Raw genomic sequence first — 17,030 nt, 5'->3', positions numbered from 1 at the left:
GTGTGTGTATGTGTGGGGTGAGGGAGGGGGGTGGTGGAATTCTTGTGCATGACTGTGGGTGAAATATGGAATGTTTACGTACAAAAATTTGCCTTCATTTGGTTTCTTTTGAATTTTGGTCTGAGCAGAGTGTGCACCTACTACAGCATCCAAGAGAAGATTAGTTTATCGTCACTAACAAAGGTAAGGCAACCGAGAAATGCTATTAACTACAGTGTGCACTGTTTCTGTCGTGTGCATGCAACGCTGAAAGGCTGTCTTGTGTTTGCAAACACCACTGTGTGGATATCTTTCACTGAGCACTGATTGTTTTCATAAAGGTTGTCATAACTGCTCATATTAAGCCACTGTGTTGAAATTAGAGGTGACTCTGTACCACCAGTTCAGCTAATCCAGTCTTAAGCATCTAAACTCCCTCACCTAAACACTAAGTTAATAATAAAAACTTATCTGCATGCACTGAGCACGGCTAAGTAATGTTGTTGTCTAACAGTCACACAGTTAGAGTATACTCTGCTAGAGCACACAGCCCACAGCATCACTGTTTTTATTCTTACTACGGTCTTTTCAAAGGCAGATCCCTCTTCTAAGCTTCTCAGGCTCGGCTTGTTTGTCGTTTCTGACATATGTCCACGTAGGTGACACGGTCACAGCTCGTCGTGTTATTAATGACATATTTGTTTTTATGCCAAAGCATTTACATGTTAGTTAATGTGGAGCTGTCCATACGTGGAGTTCCAAAGCACCTGTTTGCAAGAGTGAAAGCTGGCTTTAAGATAAGACACGAACCTTTGGGCAGAAGAGGCAACATTTTTATAATCTTCAGTTTTCTAATTTTGGGAATTGTGTATAAATTAGAGCCTTAGTTTCCTGTTCTTGGCTGCCAGCAGTGACACCGGATGTGGTCTTCTGCTTCTGTGCATTCAGATATGCTTTTCTGCTTACCTTGTGTGCACCTACAAGTGTTTATTTGAGTTACTGATGCCTTCTTATCAGCTCCAACCAGTCCGCCCATCATGCTTTGACCTCTGACATCTAAAAGAATGTAACACAGAATGGTCTTTCTTGATTCTCATCCATCCTTTAACTGTTAAAATCAATATGAATCGCCCTATTATCTCTGACAGTAAAGAAGCAAACACACAGAACCAGAATGGATCCAGCTTGGTTGTTTCCATTGTCCCTGCAACATCCCAACCCCCACCAACACCTTCAGCAGCAACACTGGCAGCACCTTCAGCAACAGCAGCTCTCTCCTGTGAGCTCAGCTGCAAGGGTAATTCCATTTGTCCCCAAAACAAGAGCTACAGAAAGGCAAACAAATAGAGTAGACTGGCATCCAGGAAAGGAGCAGCATGCTGTGCAGCATCTCCCAGCCCAGGTGGACTCCTTCCAAATCCTCCTGCCAGCTGTCTACCCGCCTCCGCTCCACCTCCAGCCTTTATCGCCTGGCGAGCCCCTGTATAGGCCCTACTCTTCTCAACAGTCCTACTGGCTGCCCGTGCCCACCTACAGTTACAAGGCCCAGCCCTACATACAGCTGCCCTTCAGCTCCTTGCCAGAGGTCAGGTCCAGCCCCGGGCACCTCCCACCAATTCTGTGTCCACAGATCGTGCTGCTCCCTCAGACTCACTGTGCAGACCAGTAAGGGCTCTATTACTGCACATGTTACAGTAACTACTACTGGATATGTCTTGATTGTGTCTGACCCCACCATTTGTGCCACAGGGTCTACATAAGTTCGCCCGCAGAGGTGACAACAGCATCACAGTGCACAGAGGTGCATGCAGGGTCAGGAGGTCAGGGGTCAATGAGCTGTGCAAAAGGTACCTGAACAGCTAAGCTGACCACCAGCTGAAAAAAAAATCAAATATGATTGAAATTTAATTAGACTTTTAGCAGAGTAGTGAGAAATAAAAGCTAATAGTTCATGTCCCGTTTTTACTATGTCTGTCTTCACTAACAGAGGACCAGAAGAACAATCCACACAAAGGCAACCCAGGCAATGAAGCCGACCCAGGCAATGAAGCCAACCCAGGCAATGACGCCGACCCAGGCAATGAAGCCGACCCAGGCAATGACGCCAACCCAGGCAATGAAGTTAACACAGTCAATGAAAGCAAGACTCCCAAAGAAAACATCCCAGCCAGTCTTACAGAGGACTGTGATTTTCCCGGACCTACAGCCTCTTTAGATGAGGAAGCAGTGAACAAACATTCAATTGAGGAATGTTTTAGTCTCCTAGAGCCCTTCTTTGACCAGGTGAGCAGTTGTATTGAAACTGTAAACAGCCTTTTTCAACCAAGTCATCCACAAGCAGAAAAAATAAATTTTGTAAGCTGTGTTTGTGTATAGATATTTTACCCTTCGTCTGTTCCAGCTGCTTCCCACTCAGGCTGAAGACCCCAGGGAGGAGGAGCATGGAGAGGCTGGGTACCTGAACATGGAAAACAGTTCCTTCCTGGAGTATATGGATGAGCTGTGCAGAGACGAGGAGTTTGTCAGTAAGGTAAACTGTCCATGCATAACCCTTTCATTATATTTAGAGCAGGAAGACAGCATCACACCAATAAATTATGTAAAGTGTTATATATTTGTTGCCGTTAGCAGCTGTTAAGAAAAAGCTGATGGGGACCTGTGATTTGAATTACTTGTAATAGCCAGCAGGGGGCGATGCCTCTGTTTGTAAACATTAAATCTTGCCAACTAGTTGGTGAATACAGATTTTTACCTAGAGTCCAGTTTTTGCCTGGATGACCCTGAAGGCCCTTTCACATTGGACGCAGCTTACTCTGCGCTCACCGCTAGCTAAAGCAAAGGACACAAAATTTGTGTCCAGCTGACCACTACGCTCTGCTTGTACTAGATGTGCATGATTGTATTTCTCTAACTTTGTATCCTCTACAAGAGTTTGTTTTGCATTATGTTCACATGTTTAATAAAAACACGTTTCACTCATAAAAAAGCTTTGTAACTATACTTGCAGCACATTTTGCTCACAGCACTTCCTGAGTATCAGCCCTTTTTATGATGTTTTGTTGTTCAAACTGTTGCCTTTGCTCTTTGTGCCAGGTGGAGTCCACGGTGAATATCGAAGCCCTCATGACTCCCCTCTCTGCCAGCCAGGACCTTTTTGAAGAACAAGAGCAAGAGGTAGCATCCTTTAAAAACTGATACAGTACAGTAACAATAATTAAAAAACAAAAACATAAACATTTATTGAAAATGAATGTTTAGGCGATATTTTGTTTTTTCTCTTGCTCTACAGATGATCCTGCAGGAGGAGCTGCCTCCATGTCCTGCAAACAGCGATCATTTCTACGGAGAAACACCTTCGGTATCTTCACAGTCACTCTTTTTGGACGCTCCAGGCTCCCTCTTTGCAAGTAGCCCCAATAGAAACAGTCAAAATTCATCCCAGAATGAAGTTGGGATCAGCTGCTCCCCCCTCCTGCTTTCAAACCTTTTAGAAGAACCGCTTTCACCCAACCACAACCCTCTGGATGCCTCCGATGCTTTTTCTCAAGATGACTGTTTCACATCGATCCTGCACTTGTTTCCTGACCAGGATTTTAGAAGTGACGACACACTGAATTCCATATTGTCCTTCTTGGACAGGAAGACCACAGCTCCACCTGCTCAATCCTCCTCCCCTCCCTCTGATTCAGCCAGCCACTCTGGCACTTTAAAAGTTAAATGCAACTTCTCACACTTTGAAAAGACCCAAGAACTCAACAACCCCAGAGGAGGAGAAACAAAGAGTAACAAGAAGCAGCCAGGCATGAATGGTGGAGAGAAAAGTGTGACTACAAAAACTCTCGATCAGGAGGTTCAGGCGAGTGAGGAGAACCAGACCAAACCCAAGACCAACATTCTTGAAGCGCTTGCTGAGGTCCTTAAAAGAACACGTGGAACAGAGAAAGACAAGGAGAAGAAAAAACTGCAGAAAAAACAAGGAACGCAGTCATTTAAGAGAAAGCGGAGCCGGGAAACAAAACTAATGAGCACTGCAGAGCAGTTTTTGGAGCCGACAAAGAAGAAACAGCTCAAGAGTCCCAACGTGGAGGACGGGATGCATGGTGAGCTCACTTTTACTGTCAGACATGAGGACAATGCAAGAGCATCTGGATCGCTCCAAAACACGTGCCCTGAAAGCACAAACACCTTTGAAGGGATTTTTTGCGACACAATGCCCCAAGTTCAAAAATCACCCGCGTCAAACAACCAAGCCAGCCCAGACCTCACGGTGAGCCCAGCGAAGAAACACACTCAGGGATGGCAGGCCGGCAGGAAGAGGGGACGCTCGGGAGAAAACGCAGGGACGGCAATGGAGCAACTGGAGCAGAGTCCCACAAAAAAAAGCAGGAAAGCCAAAAGAAGCTAGGTTTGAAAGAAAAATAAACGAGTAAGAGAAAAATGATGTTCATTTGTGACAAACCCCTCAGGACACTTAACGTCCATTTCCTGCTGCAGTTTGATCTGTTACAGGCGCTTAAGGCGGGAAAACAAACAAGGTTTTGTAAATGAATTCACAGTTTATTTGTCAAATGTAAACACGGTTCATTCACACAGAATAAATCTTCCAGAGTATACTTTGTTTTTGCACATGCAATTATCATTATTACTATCATCATCATCATCATCATCCCTTTAACCACACAAAAGTTACTAAAACACAGTGGAAAGGTTATAAATACAAATGACAGTGACTGTACACGATGAGGATGAACAAAAAAACAGGAGCTGTCCTCACACCTCAGAGTGCCACAGCAGCATCACTCAGACTAACTTTAAGCCTCAGAGGTTCTTTTTTTGGCTTTTCTGTGTCGGTGCAGACTAATACGATATGTAACACTTTTTGAAACATAACAGCTGGAAAAAAAAGACTTAAAAGCTGCCATCGTGCACTCTGGGGAAACACAAAGAAGGTCCAATTACAGAGAGGAGATCATCATTCGGACTTCTTGTCCTCATTAACGGAGCTGTTCAGGAGGCTTCTGTTGATGTTCACAGACGTCCCGTTGGCGGATGGCGATCTCTTGGGTTGCAGGATCCCCTTCGTCACTTTCTGATATATCGGGTGGGTTGTCAACACGAGCAGCAAGCTCTCTGTGGAAATGTGAAGACATTTTAGCTGCTCCCATCCCCCTTAGTTTAGTTTAACACAGCATAAGGCACCACAGCTCAGTGAAGACCAAGCTCAGGTTAAACACATGTATCCTCTAGGTTTGATGATTATTTTTTCTGATAGAAATTTGTAATATAAAATATAAAGTTACTAATAAAGTAGACAAAACTGGCTTTTCAGCCGGCTGATGCAGAGGCCCAGATCCCCAGGCTCGGGGAGCAAAGAGGTTATTTTAATCACTGTCAACAGTAAATAAGTACAAAAAACCTGAGCTGAGTAAAAGAGCTGTCACATTAAACTGAGGACTTTATCAAAGAAGCCCACAAACATGGTCCTGCAGACTAACGATGTGTTTATGCTCCTGTGTTAATGCAGATAGTTTATTATTTACAGACGTAACTCTCTGCTGGTGGATGTGATGGCCCTCGTGGGTTCTTAATCCTTTGAGTTATCGTCTTTCCAGCCTTGTGTTTCATGTAGTGTTGCACATCAAGTCAAGTCAAGTCAAGTTTATTTATAAAGCACATTTAAAAACAACCAAGGCTGAGCAAAGTGCTGTACAATAAAATACAAATATAAAATACAATAAAACACAAGTACATAAAACACCTCACTGATAAAACAATAAGTTAATACAGTAAGTTAAACCTTGCTAAAAGCCAATGAGAAGAGGTGAGTTTTAAGAGCAGTTTTAAAAGTTCCTAGGCTTGTGGAGAATCTGATGTGAGGAGGTAAACTGTTCCACAGTCTGGGTGCAGCCACAGCAAAAGCCCTCTCTCCCCTAGTCTTTAATCTGTACCTGGGAACATCTAAAAGCATCAGGTCTGCTGACCCCAAAGATCTCCTGGGGCGGTAGATGCTAAGAAGCTCTGCCAGGTAAGGAGGTGCAGTACCGTTAAGAACCTTAAAAACCAGCAGTAAAATTTTAAAATCAATCCTAAAAGCAACTGGGAGCCAGTGGAGAGAGCAGAGGACCGGAGTGATGTGGTCTCTCTTTTTGGAACCGGTCAGCATGCGAGCAGCAGCGTTCTGCACCAGTTGGAGGCGATGCAGACAGGAACGATCTAAACCAGCATAAAGGGAGTTACAGTAGTCCAGCCGTGATGTAATAAAAGCATGGACCACCCTTTCTAGATCGTTCCTGCACAGGTAGGACTTGACTTTAGCTATGTCAGCGTGCATTATTCCCATTGGAAACACGAAATTCAGTTGGAAATTCAGCCTCAATATTCCAGTTTGTGGTTTCAAAGTTTTTGTTATCCCGTGTTTTTCTGACACGATTAGTTGTTAGTGAGTCCAAACTCTTGTTTGGTTCCTAAGCTCAAACACTGCAGCATAACAGTGCACTGCCTGGTGGCTAGCTACAGGCTATGGTTAGGGTAATATAAACACATTAGCACAGTGAAGCTGGAGCATGAGTGTTTTCCCCTCAATAAAAATCAATGTGAAGGTCCCTGATGGGCAGAGACAAATGAAATCATATGGTAAACAGTCAGGAGAACAGCTGAGAGGATCGATCCACAACACAAGGTTAGTAAGTAATATGCTGCTGTGTGGTTTGTATTACTGGCTATCAAAACGTCCTGATCCTCTGCTTCATGTAGCCACTGAAATCTTAGGCAGACTCAGAGTGATTCTTTTATGGGGCACTCACTTATGTGTCTGGTGACCCGTGAACCTTGTAAGCCTTTAAACACTGAGCTTAAAGATGTGCTGCACATAAACGGTGCTAATAAACAGCCAGAGAAGCCCACAGTGACCACTGATTATTTTTAGGGGCTTATTTAAATAAAATAAAACACAATACACTGCAACATGTTAAAGCAGATATTAGCCTCAACCAAGCAAGGTCGATGCTTCATCACTTAACAAGCGGCTAAAACTTCCTGTGTCTGCACCTTTTTCGCTAATCCTCACACTCGCCACGAGTTTGTAGTTTGTATGCAACGACGCTAACACGCAGCTCTATAATCTCCAGCGGCTGCACAGCGATGTGCCGTCAGCAGCTGGTTCGCCGTTTGACTCTCACCTTCAGTGAGCTGCTCCTGGTCCTCGGTGGCAGTGTCGTAGAGCTCCTCGGTGCTCTGCTGAGGAACACCCAGCAGTGCTCCCATGAGCTCCGTCAGCTCCTCTTTAGTCAGACTGCCTCTGCCCTCTCTGTCGAACGCCTGCAACACAAGAAGGCTGTGTCATCACCGACAAAAACAAGAGGTCTGCTCGAAATATGAATCTAAGAGAGCAGAACTTACAGCGAAAGCAGAGTGAAACAGAGAGATCTCGTCCACATGTCCGATAAGGGCTGCCATATTGAAGTAGATGTGTCTGAGGTCCACAGTGTCATCCTGAAACAAAACAAGCACACAAAAACACATTCTTTGTCATCTGAGCTTTTATTTTGGTGGCTTTTCTTCTGCTCTGCTTCCTTCAGCAAACTCATATGCTACTGAATAAACTGACAAGCCTCAAAAATCAAAACATCTGGAACATCTGTGGCTGACGAAGAGCTTGGTTGGCTCTAAGAATAAGAGTACCTTAGAGTAGAGGCTGCAGATGTGGATGGCTGTCTTTTTGTTAAGCCCGAGAATGGAGGCGAGCTCCTCTGCGTTGGCCTTTGTGCCCTCGGCTCCTGAGCGACACCTGTCAATCATCCTGTCCAACGCTGCCTCGACATCACGTGGGCCCAGACTGTTTGCAGGCAACGTTCAGAAAGTCATGGCGAGGTGAGACCCACGTCACACAGCTCGTCTCAGAGTGACGCTGAAAAACTAGTTCATGCATTTATTACTTCCATGCTGGACTACTGCAATTCATCATTATCAGGATGTCCAAAAAACTCACTGAAAAGCCTTCAGCTAATCCAAAATGCTGCAGCAAGAGTACTGACAGGGACTAGAAAGAGAGAGCATATTTCTCCTGTTTTGGCTTCCCTTCATTGGCTTCCTGTTAAATCCAGAATTGAATTCAAAATCCTGCTCCTCACATACAAGGTCTTAAATAATCAGGCCCCATCTTATCTTAATGACCTTGTAGTACCATATCACCCTATTAGAGCACTTTGCTCCCGCTCTGCAGGCCTACTTGTTGTTCCTAGAGTATTTAATAGTAGAATGGGAGGGAGAGCCTTCAGTTTTCAGGCCCCTCTTCTGTGGAACCAGCTTCCAGTTTGGATTCGGGACACAGACACTATCTCTACTTTTAAGATCAGGCTTAAAACTTTCCTTTTTGCTAAAGCATATAGTTAGGGCTGGACCAGGTGACCCTGAATCCTCCCTTAGTTATGCTGCAATAGACGTAGGCTGCCGGGGGATTCCCATGATGCATTGAGTTTTTCCTTTCCAGTCACCTTTCTCACTCACTGTGTGTTAATAGACCTCTCTGTATTGAATCATATCTGTTATTAACCTCTGTCTCTCTTCCACAGCATGTCTTTTATCCTGTCTTCCTTCTCTCACCCCAACCGGTCGCAGCAGATGGCCGCCCCTCCCTGAGCCTGGTTCTGCCGGAGGTTTCTTCCTGTTAAAAGGGAGTTTTTCCTTCCCACTGTCGCCAAAGTGCTTGCTCATAGGGGGTCATATGATTGTTGGGCTTTTCTCTGTATCTATGAAGCGCCTTGAGGCGACTTTTGTTGTGATTTGGCGCTATATAAATAAAATTGAATTGAATTGAATTGAATTGAATTGAATTGAATTGAATTGAATTGAAATTGAATTGAATTGATAGGAGAGGAGGACAAAGACCACAGTGTGAGGAGAGGATGAGGAGGAGTTTCTCACATGATAAATAAACCAGATTTAGTAAAAGGTAAATCCAAACGGGCTCTCACCCTTTTCTGTATAGAAGTGTCATTGCTTCTTTCCCAGGAGACTCAAGCGGGACAGAGAGGTCATTCAGCTTACTGACTGGAATCCGGCCTGCCATCACGTAGTCTGAGGCAGGGACTCCCAGAGCGCTAACATACAGAAGAAAAAAGCAAACACATTACAACAACTGACACACAGAAGTCAAACAAAGATTTCCCTTTAATCTGCCTGAAGAGTCCTTTGAGGTCTGGAGTGATTCTATTTGAATTACTGGATGATTCTGTTTTTATTCTGACATTTTCTTCTTTCTAAATGGAAACACTGGCTGTGAGTTCTGTTAGGATCAATGTGACTCCAAAGTGCAGTTTACAGATACACCAACAAAAACAACTAATGTAGATATTTATTCTTGCTACACCGAAGTCATTATACAAATATTTAGTCCCTGAGATACCAGAAAAACCAACAGCAGGTGCCTTTCAGCAAGCCTTTTTTATTTAAAACAGCTAAAGCTAGTTTGCGTTTCATTTCAGAATGATAATGAGACATCTTTAACGACAGTACACTTCTAAAAACACAACATCCAAAACTCTTATGAGACGATCAATGAGTCTTAACTGGCTGTAATCAGGTGGATTTCTCTTATCTAAAACAGCTGAGTGTGACATGTCAGGGTCTCAGATGAAGGCCCAGCTAAGCCGCACAGTCCTGCAGGACACTGGATGCAGAAAATAAGCAGTTTTTGTCATGTGTTCAGTGGTTTCTGTGATTCCTTTTAGTTTGGAGGGTCACACGTTTTAGTTTGGCATGGCTGATAGCAGATGGCAGTTTCCAGAAGCAAGTACTGATACACTCAGGCGAACGAGTGAGTCATAATAAAAGCAGCTGTGTGACGTGGGTCTCACCTCGCCATGACTTTCTGAACGTTGCCTGCAAACAGTCTGGAGTTCTTCTTCTCCTCCTCGGACGGAGTGTAAACCGGCAGGAACTGCAGCACAATAAACAGGCAAACATTGATTTGTGTGTTTACAGCGTCTAGACAACAGTAACAGCTCAATAGAGAGGCAGGCAGGGTGTCCACACGAATCAACACAAACGCACGCAGAGGATCTCGTCTGCAGACACGTGCGCTGTCAAAGCAGCTCTAAAAACTGAAGACATAATCTCTGCCACACCTCCGCTCACACCCTCCACTGCTGATATCACCTGTGCCAAACGCACATTGTGTACACCTTTACATCATCAGATGTGCTGATAACGTCTAATGATTGATAACAAGGGTGGTGGTTAACCTCAGTGAGCTCTTACCTCAATAGTGATCTTGGTGTACGGCTGTGAAAGCGTGTGAAACAGCACCTGAAACCTAACGAGACAAAAACAGGAAGATATTGGTTATTGTTTCAAAATCCACACATCCATCTATTTTCTTCCACTTATACAACTTTCAGCCCTAAGAAGTAATTCATTGTAATATATGTGACTCATTATTACATATTTTTCTTAAATAAACAAAAACATGTGCTTACATTTAGTCTCAGATTTAACTGTCTGAACTGTCTGTTAAATTCATTATTTTTTAAGTAGCCCTCTGTATAACTAATCATTCAGGATTTATAACACTGATGCAAAGCTAACAAGCTAATACACACTTTCTGTGTATTAGTGACAGTTAAAACTCATGAGCAGTATTTCTCAGGCCCATGAGCAGGTTCAGAAAGTAAAAGAGTTAAAAAAAAAAAAAGGGTCCAAAGTCCAGGAGGCTTCCAGCTGATTCATTCTGCAGCCTCAAAATGTCATCAATAAAACACACAGATTCTGAGCTGGAGAAGTGAACAGACTCACCAGTTGCTTCCTTTGTATGTCCAGCGAATAGTATCCTGAGGGAGAGTCAGAGAAAAGCTTGCATTGAACTGTTTAGCATCAGTCTGAGTGACGCATTTTCTCACAGCATGTCTTTAACAGTCTTTAACAGTATTTCATTTCCCCCGTTTGCACACGCTGACAGGACCCAGCGTGTGCAAACGCCACAGTGTGTTTAAATGGTGCCTGGCACCACAAACAGTTTCCTTTTATAAGGCCTCACAAGTCAGTCAGTGACTATATCAAAGACTCCCACATGACATTAATAATGCTGATTTGGCTCTCTCAGTCTGGGATTAACTCTCCTTCAGTATTAAGATTGTCACTACGATTGTCTTCATTCTGTTTTGTTGTTTTGTTTTATTATGTAACTTTACTGTCCTCCTCTGTGTAACGACCTCTGGTCAGCCTGTACTCTGATGTGTCTGCAGAGCAGTTTAGTTTCATCGCTCTGACAAAGAAACTTTCTTGGATACTTTGAGGTCAGGAGGTAGAGCCAGAGAAAGCCATAGTCGCTGGAAGGGCAGTGTTTCGATCCTCTGCTCCCCCAGTCTGCATGTTTACTTATCCATGGGGGAGCTACTGAACCCAAAAATGGGCTTATATGAATCTCTTTGACTAGGTAAACAATGCATATAGTAGAAAGTGCTCAAAGTGATTGCTCCAGTGTGTTCATCTTCCTTTTAGCAGGACTATTTCAAAAGTTATCGGTGGTGGGCTTGGCAGCCTACATCCACCCCAGCTCCTCCTTTTCCTTCTGTGCTGTATTTGGCCTAAAATCACATCAGCTCACAGACGCCTGCTCTGTGACTCTTTCGCTGTGCTAGCTGAACAGCTGCAGATAGATGTAACCTTTTGACTGCAGCCATCTCGGCTAAAATAACTCACAAACCCTGCCTGGTAGTGGGAGGAAAAATTACATTTCTGATCTTCGCCTCCTGTCAAACTAGACTCGTATGGACGTCGCTGCAGAGGATGCCGTTATGGAACGAGATGCATGTAGTTGGCGGCGCTATCGCGGCGTGAATGTGATCAACTAACCTTCAGGCTTAAGTTACAACCTTTCATTTAGACTAATTTCTTAAAATGTTGTTATTACCATATAATCTGCCTTTCCATTAAACTGCTGCTTGTCACTCATCAGTGTCACGGCTGAGCAAACATCCTGATCTCTTACAGAACTATGCATCTCTTTAAGCAGAGACCAAGACCAGGAAATATTCACCGACAGATAAGCATTACTTAATGGAGTCCAGTATGATGTTATTAATATGCCATATCATGACAGCCTAAGGTGTGAGGCTTAAGCAGCTGCAGATAAATGTCTTTATTTGCAGCAGGTTTAACTGCATTCATTCAGATTAACTACAGGCAGCAAAACAAGTGAAAGCTTGCCTGAAAAACCCCAAATCAACACATAACTCTACTGGCAGGAAACTAAATGTTGCCTCTGCATTGTCGTACAATTACATGGATTTCATGGAGGTTTTGTCCTCGTCGTAATTCACAAAAAGCTGCTGTGTTGCTGATAACTAGCAGATCAAGCTGCTGCTTTAATGATTTTACTCACCAGCTCGTTGGGGTAATGCAACACGACGGGCTGGACGGGGACGCCGGGAACGAAAGCACCTGATGTGACAGAGACACAGAAATAAGACAGAACTCCTCACTCACTTCTCAATCTTTGATTCCTCCTATTATGTCGAGTGCTCAGCACCTGAGACACGGAGTGAGAGGAGTCGAAGCTCAAAGCATTTAACACGATTAGATATGCTTTTAACCTCCATGTATTTGTTCTTTTACAACCCAAATCTGGTGCTTAAGATCTCAGAAACAGTGTTTTTAACCTTTTTTAATCATTATTATTATTAGGTTTAGTTTTTAATGAAACATGGCATCACGTGACATTTTATTTATGTCTTAGGGGGTTTTCTTTGTCTCTGTGTGTAGATTTAACTCACCAGTCTTGAATCTGAGCAGACAGCGGCCATTAGTTGTGGTTCCTTCAGGAAACATCAGTATCTATGCAGGTATGAAGAAAGGGCAGTTTCGGTCTTTATACTTGAATATATTAATGATCCCTATTAATGAGCAGAAAGACGACATAACCCACAAGAGTATCGAGTGACACAAAAACATCTTACCTGAGGCCAGGATCCCTCGGAGGTGACCCTCTTCTTTAGCTCTGAGATGGCTTCTTTCCTGGACTCAGGATCCCTCCTGCTCACAAGAACAGACTGATTGCACTCCAGCAGAGCTGAAACATTTAAAAAAAAATCTCAGAAATCTAATCAGAATCAGAATCAGAATACTTTATTAATCCTGAAGGAAATTAGGGTTACAGCAGGCATGAGGTAAGAGGAGGAGAAAAAAAACTCCACTCAGACTGAGCTGAGTCAGGGAGAATAGTTTAATAACAGAAAAAACACCTCAGCACAAAAAGCACATGACTATCAATACACCATAGAAACACAAGACAAGCAACAGGGGTGGGTAAAGGGTAAGAGAGAGCCGGTGTAGACAGCGCATCCGGTCCTGCAGCATGTCTGCACTGGTCCAGTCGACTGCCGTCTTCCCCGGTAAGGGCACAAGCATCGAAGGCGTTTGGAAAGGGAGGGGGGATCAATGTGTGCATATCAGTGTATGTGTGTGTGTGTGTGTGTCCAGAGTTCAGCTGAGACAGTGTCCTTTGCCCTGCCAGGCTAAGTAAACAGTCTTCCAGCCAACCCAGTGTGACCCAGAGTGTTCCAGGGAAAAGTAAGTAAAAACACAAGACAAGACAAGGACATAAGAGGCTAAGCAGGGAAAATAAGGGCAGGAGAGGAGAAAAGTGCGACCGCCTTTGCTGAGAGCCAAAAGAGGCTAATAATCAGGAACTATTAGAGCAGATTAGAAGCTAGAGGAGTGAAGCTCCTGATCTTGTCACTGGATCATCTTCATTTTTTACTTTAGATATTACTACACAGTACGTGGGCATCCTGTCTATACTGCAAATGCAAGCTAGACCTCAATGAATGACTAAAGTGATAGCTCAGGCTGTAAAATGTAAACTGTGTCTCAGTCAGCAAAACAGAGAAACACCAACAGCTCCCATCAGGATACTTAAAAAAGAAACTCTTTAGCGATCCAACAGGTGCTTCCAGGTGTATAAACAATGGCAAAGTAAACAAATTCCATCTCTCTCTTCACCTCCTATGACCGGCAGGTTTATGTTTTCCGACCGCGACACAACTGACGGCACCCCGGCTGGAAACATGATCACCATGTCCAAGAAGCTGCTGTGGGGCGCCACTACCAGGATCGGCGCCTCCTTCACATCCGCCTTACGACCTTTCACCTTAACCCAATGGAAGCCCACGCAGAAGAACACTGCACGGCCCAGCAGCCACAGGATCGGGTGGAACAACCAGCGCCGCCAGCCTGATAAGGGTTTGGAGCGTTCCTCCTGAGACAGGCCAGCCAATCTCGGCACAGCGACGATCCAAGCAGCGATTAACATGATCCACGCCAGGAAGACCCGTATGGGGAGCAGGGTGCAGCCCAGGATTATGCCCTGCAGGATCAGAGGGGTAAAATTAGAGTTGTTTAAAAATAATGCAGGGGTCCCATCAAGTGAAACACATCATCATGGCTTTCATTCATTTTTAAGAAAAATAATTCTTAAAAAACACGCAATTGATGAAAAAAACACATATTAAAGCTTTAGTTCTCGTTTGTATGCGTAATAGTATGTTAGCATCATTAGAAGACCAAAATATAGATGATCTGGGCACAAGCAACTACAGTGAACTCCTCCGTGTCAAGGTTCAAACGAACTTTTCAAAGAAAATCCAAACAAACATCTGGTTTACAGATGTGTAATATTTATATACTCTGCACAGAAACACTATGATTTGGATTTATAATCTCTATATCAAAACAGAGATGCCTCATTACGGAAGAATTGAGTTTTAAAAAAGTAGATGTGAGTTTGTATGTTAGCAGGTTAATGTGACTTGGTGTATAACCCATTATAAAAGGTCTATAAGTCTCGATAAGTGGCATGGGTAGATCTGACCATGAAAAACCTGACAAAAGATTTAACGTCTGACCTTCACTACATCATTTGTCTTAAGAAAAGTCACCAACATACAGTCTGAGAACAGACCTAAAAGTTAAATAGTTTCACCCCATCCCTCAATCAAAGCATTTACCTCTAATATGACCTTTAAATTCACTGCTACTCCTAGAGACACACTTCACTAAAATCACTAATGTGCAGTAATGGAGCATTTTCCTCAGCCTTATTTCATCTGTTCAGTTTGTTTAGTTTTTAATCTATTTACAGCAAAAATATTTAAAAATTGGTTTATGATTTAGGTTATATCAAGTTATACATTCAGAGAAAAAGGTCAGAATAGAAGTTTTTTAGATATTTTTCCCAATTTTAGGTAATTACTATTGGGTCCTTATACTTATTAAGTAATTAACTAATTCTATTTGCTAAATTTGATTACTAATTACAGTAAAAGCGTGGGAAAATCAGGTTACATTAATTGAGAAATTCATACCAAAACTGTTTTTTGATATACTTTCTCCAGTTTGGTTTGTTTAGATTTATCTACTTGTGCAAAAAAAGGGGGCAAAAAATTAGGTGACACTTTTAGTTATATTTAGACTAGAAAAAGACCATGCTTATGAAACATATTTCTGAATAATTAAATGACCAAATACCTGATCTCACAAACATTTTCAGTGCCATTAGACTTGTCTACTTATAGCAGAAATATTGAAATGATCAATAATGTTATATTTACAGAGGAAGTTACAAAAAAGGACCGGAAAAGGAGATTTTTACATACTTTTTCTAATAACAGTGGATAATTTTCCTCAATAAATAAATATCCATCTAACATTCCCGTTTCATTTACTCACTTTGATTATTTAATTGGATTTTGATTATTTTAATTCTGATTATGTTTTAAGTTAATTTTAAGCAGAAATATGTGGGAAACTGAGCTTTAAAAACAAAATAAAACAGGCTATCACATCTGGTAGCATAAATTAGCATTTCGTGGATTACCTTTATAACCTCCAAAAACAAACAAAACAAACCCAGAGTTAGCAAGGGTCTCTGGTTAAGCAGAAGATTAACTGTTTAAAGCAGGGCAGTAGGTCTGCCTGACATCCTGCCCTACTTCCAAGCACAAAATCAATACATGTAATGAGTACCTTGATCCACTGTGCCTTGGTCAGCTTCAGCTCATGAATGAAAGGGTTCGGGTACTCCTGTGTAGCAGCCCTGCTGCTCTGGCTCTGCATGGCGAACTAGCAAAAAAACAAGTTTTACTAACTATAAAAAGTTCAAAAACTGATTCAGGCTCCTTTGCTGCTGAAAGTTTATCTAAAAATGCCACTCTTTTTTCGGAAAACTGTCCTCGGCAGTTTGGAGTTTGAAAACCTGAGTGTTAGCTGATGCTAGCTCGGACAAAACCAACAGCCTTAGAAACAAAGATAAGCTAGCAGAAACCATGAATTTTTCAGTTTCTACCGTCCTCGTGGCCAAACCGCACACATACTAAAGAATTTATACCCTCTGTTTGTTACTTCATCACCTGTCACGCCCCTTTACAAGTGCTCAGCCCACGCCACTGAGCCCTGAAGTCAAAGCGCTGGGTGAGAGGTAAACTTTACCTAGGTGAAGGTACAGAAGCTCACTTACACCAGGGAACAGTTACAAATTACACTTTAAAATGTCATTTTAATTTCATATTAGTCCCAAATACCCGTTATATGCATCTCAGCCTGTTAAATATCATATTAGCTCTGTATATAAAATACCTCTAATAAAAAGACTCCCCTTCATATCCACGGGTTAAAAGCCAAAAGGGGATAAAAACACAGTGCAGACCTGATAAAGAGTAAGATCTAGTCACCCTAGTATAATAGACTACTAAAATTTCATTCACTAAACCTGAAACTTAAACTTCTACCTCACAAGAGGCATCGCAAAAATCTTTGAAACGGTTGAGAATAGATTCTGTAATATACATCAGAGTTAAAGAGAATATAGTTTGTGATTGCTTGCAACATTATAATATTGTGGTTAATGGGTGTAAGGATACAAAATAGAAAATAGGCCTGGGATGGGAACAAGGAACTGAGGTGCAGGGCAGAAGGACAATCAACCCCCACCCCCAGGGCATGAAGCAAAAGTTACTGAGGCTGGGGAGCAGACAAAGGGCAAACGGACACTACCTTAA

At 42.7% G+C, this 17,030-nt stretch overlaps 2 protein-coding genes across 3 annotated transcripts; one reads left to right on the top strand and one right to left on the bottom strand.

The window, feature by feature from the left end:
• The first annotated feature begins 97 nt into the window (after positions 1 to 97).
• Positions 98 to 4,413, top strand: LOC102777528 (uncharacterized). Of its 2 annotated transcripts, XM_087835659.1 has the most exons (8): positions 98 to 183; positions 1,128 to 1,644; positions 1,729 to 1,826; positions 1,967 to 2,064; positions 2,125 to 2,262; positions 2,381 to 2,509; positions 3,073 to 3,153; positions 3,269 to 4,413. In XM_087835659.1, exons 2-8 carry the CDS (start codon positions 1,154 to 1,156, stop codon positions 4,382 to 4,384), a joined length of 2,151 nt encoding a protein of 716 aa, XP_087691785.1. In that variant the 5' UTR covers positions 98 to 183; positions 1,128 to 1,153; the 3' UTR covers positions 4,385 to 4,413. The 2 variants fall into 2 exon arrangements, with proteins under 2 accessions (XP_087691785.1, XP_006809535.2); XM_006809472.3 differs by having other exon boundaries at positions 1,967 to 2,262.
• A 32-nt stretch (positions 4,414 to 4,445) lies between these two features.
• Positions 4,446 to 16,378, bottom strand: LOC102777246 (lysophospholipid acyltransferase LPCAT4-like). Its single transcript, XM_087835666.1, has 13 exons — positions 16,000 to 16,378; positions 13,978 to 14,341; positions 12,933 to 13,045; positions 12,750 to 12,810; positions 12,359 to 12,417; positions 10,771 to 10,805; positions 10,237 to 10,291; positions 9,834 to 9,916; positions 8,952 to 9,077; positions 7,660 to 7,813; positions 7,378 to 7,470; positions 7,158 to 7,296; positions 4,446 to 5,109 (listed from the first exon to the last, which is right to left on the bottom strand). Exons 1-13 carry the CDS (start codon positions 16,087 to 16,089, stop codon positions 4,952 to 4,954), a joined length of 1,530 nt encoding a protein of 509 aa, XP_087691792.1. The 5' UTR covers positions 16,090 to 16,378; the 3' UTR covers positions 4,446 to 4,951.
• Between the last annotated feature and the right edge of the window lie 652 nt (positions 16,379 to 17,030).

The sequence above is a fragment of the Neolamprologus brichardi genome, chromosome 3, assembly GCF_056152115.1.
Source record: "Neolamprologus brichardi isolate AB-2024 chromosome 3, ASM5615211v1, whole genome shotgun sequence".
Classification (NCBI taxonomy): domain Eukaryota; kingdom Metazoa; phylum Chordata; class Actinopteri; order Cichliformes; family Cichlidae; genus Neolamprologus; species Neolamprologus brichardi.
The sequence above is the reverse complement of the archived record's forward strand: the minus strand, read 5'-3'. Positions and strand labels throughout refer to the sequence as shown.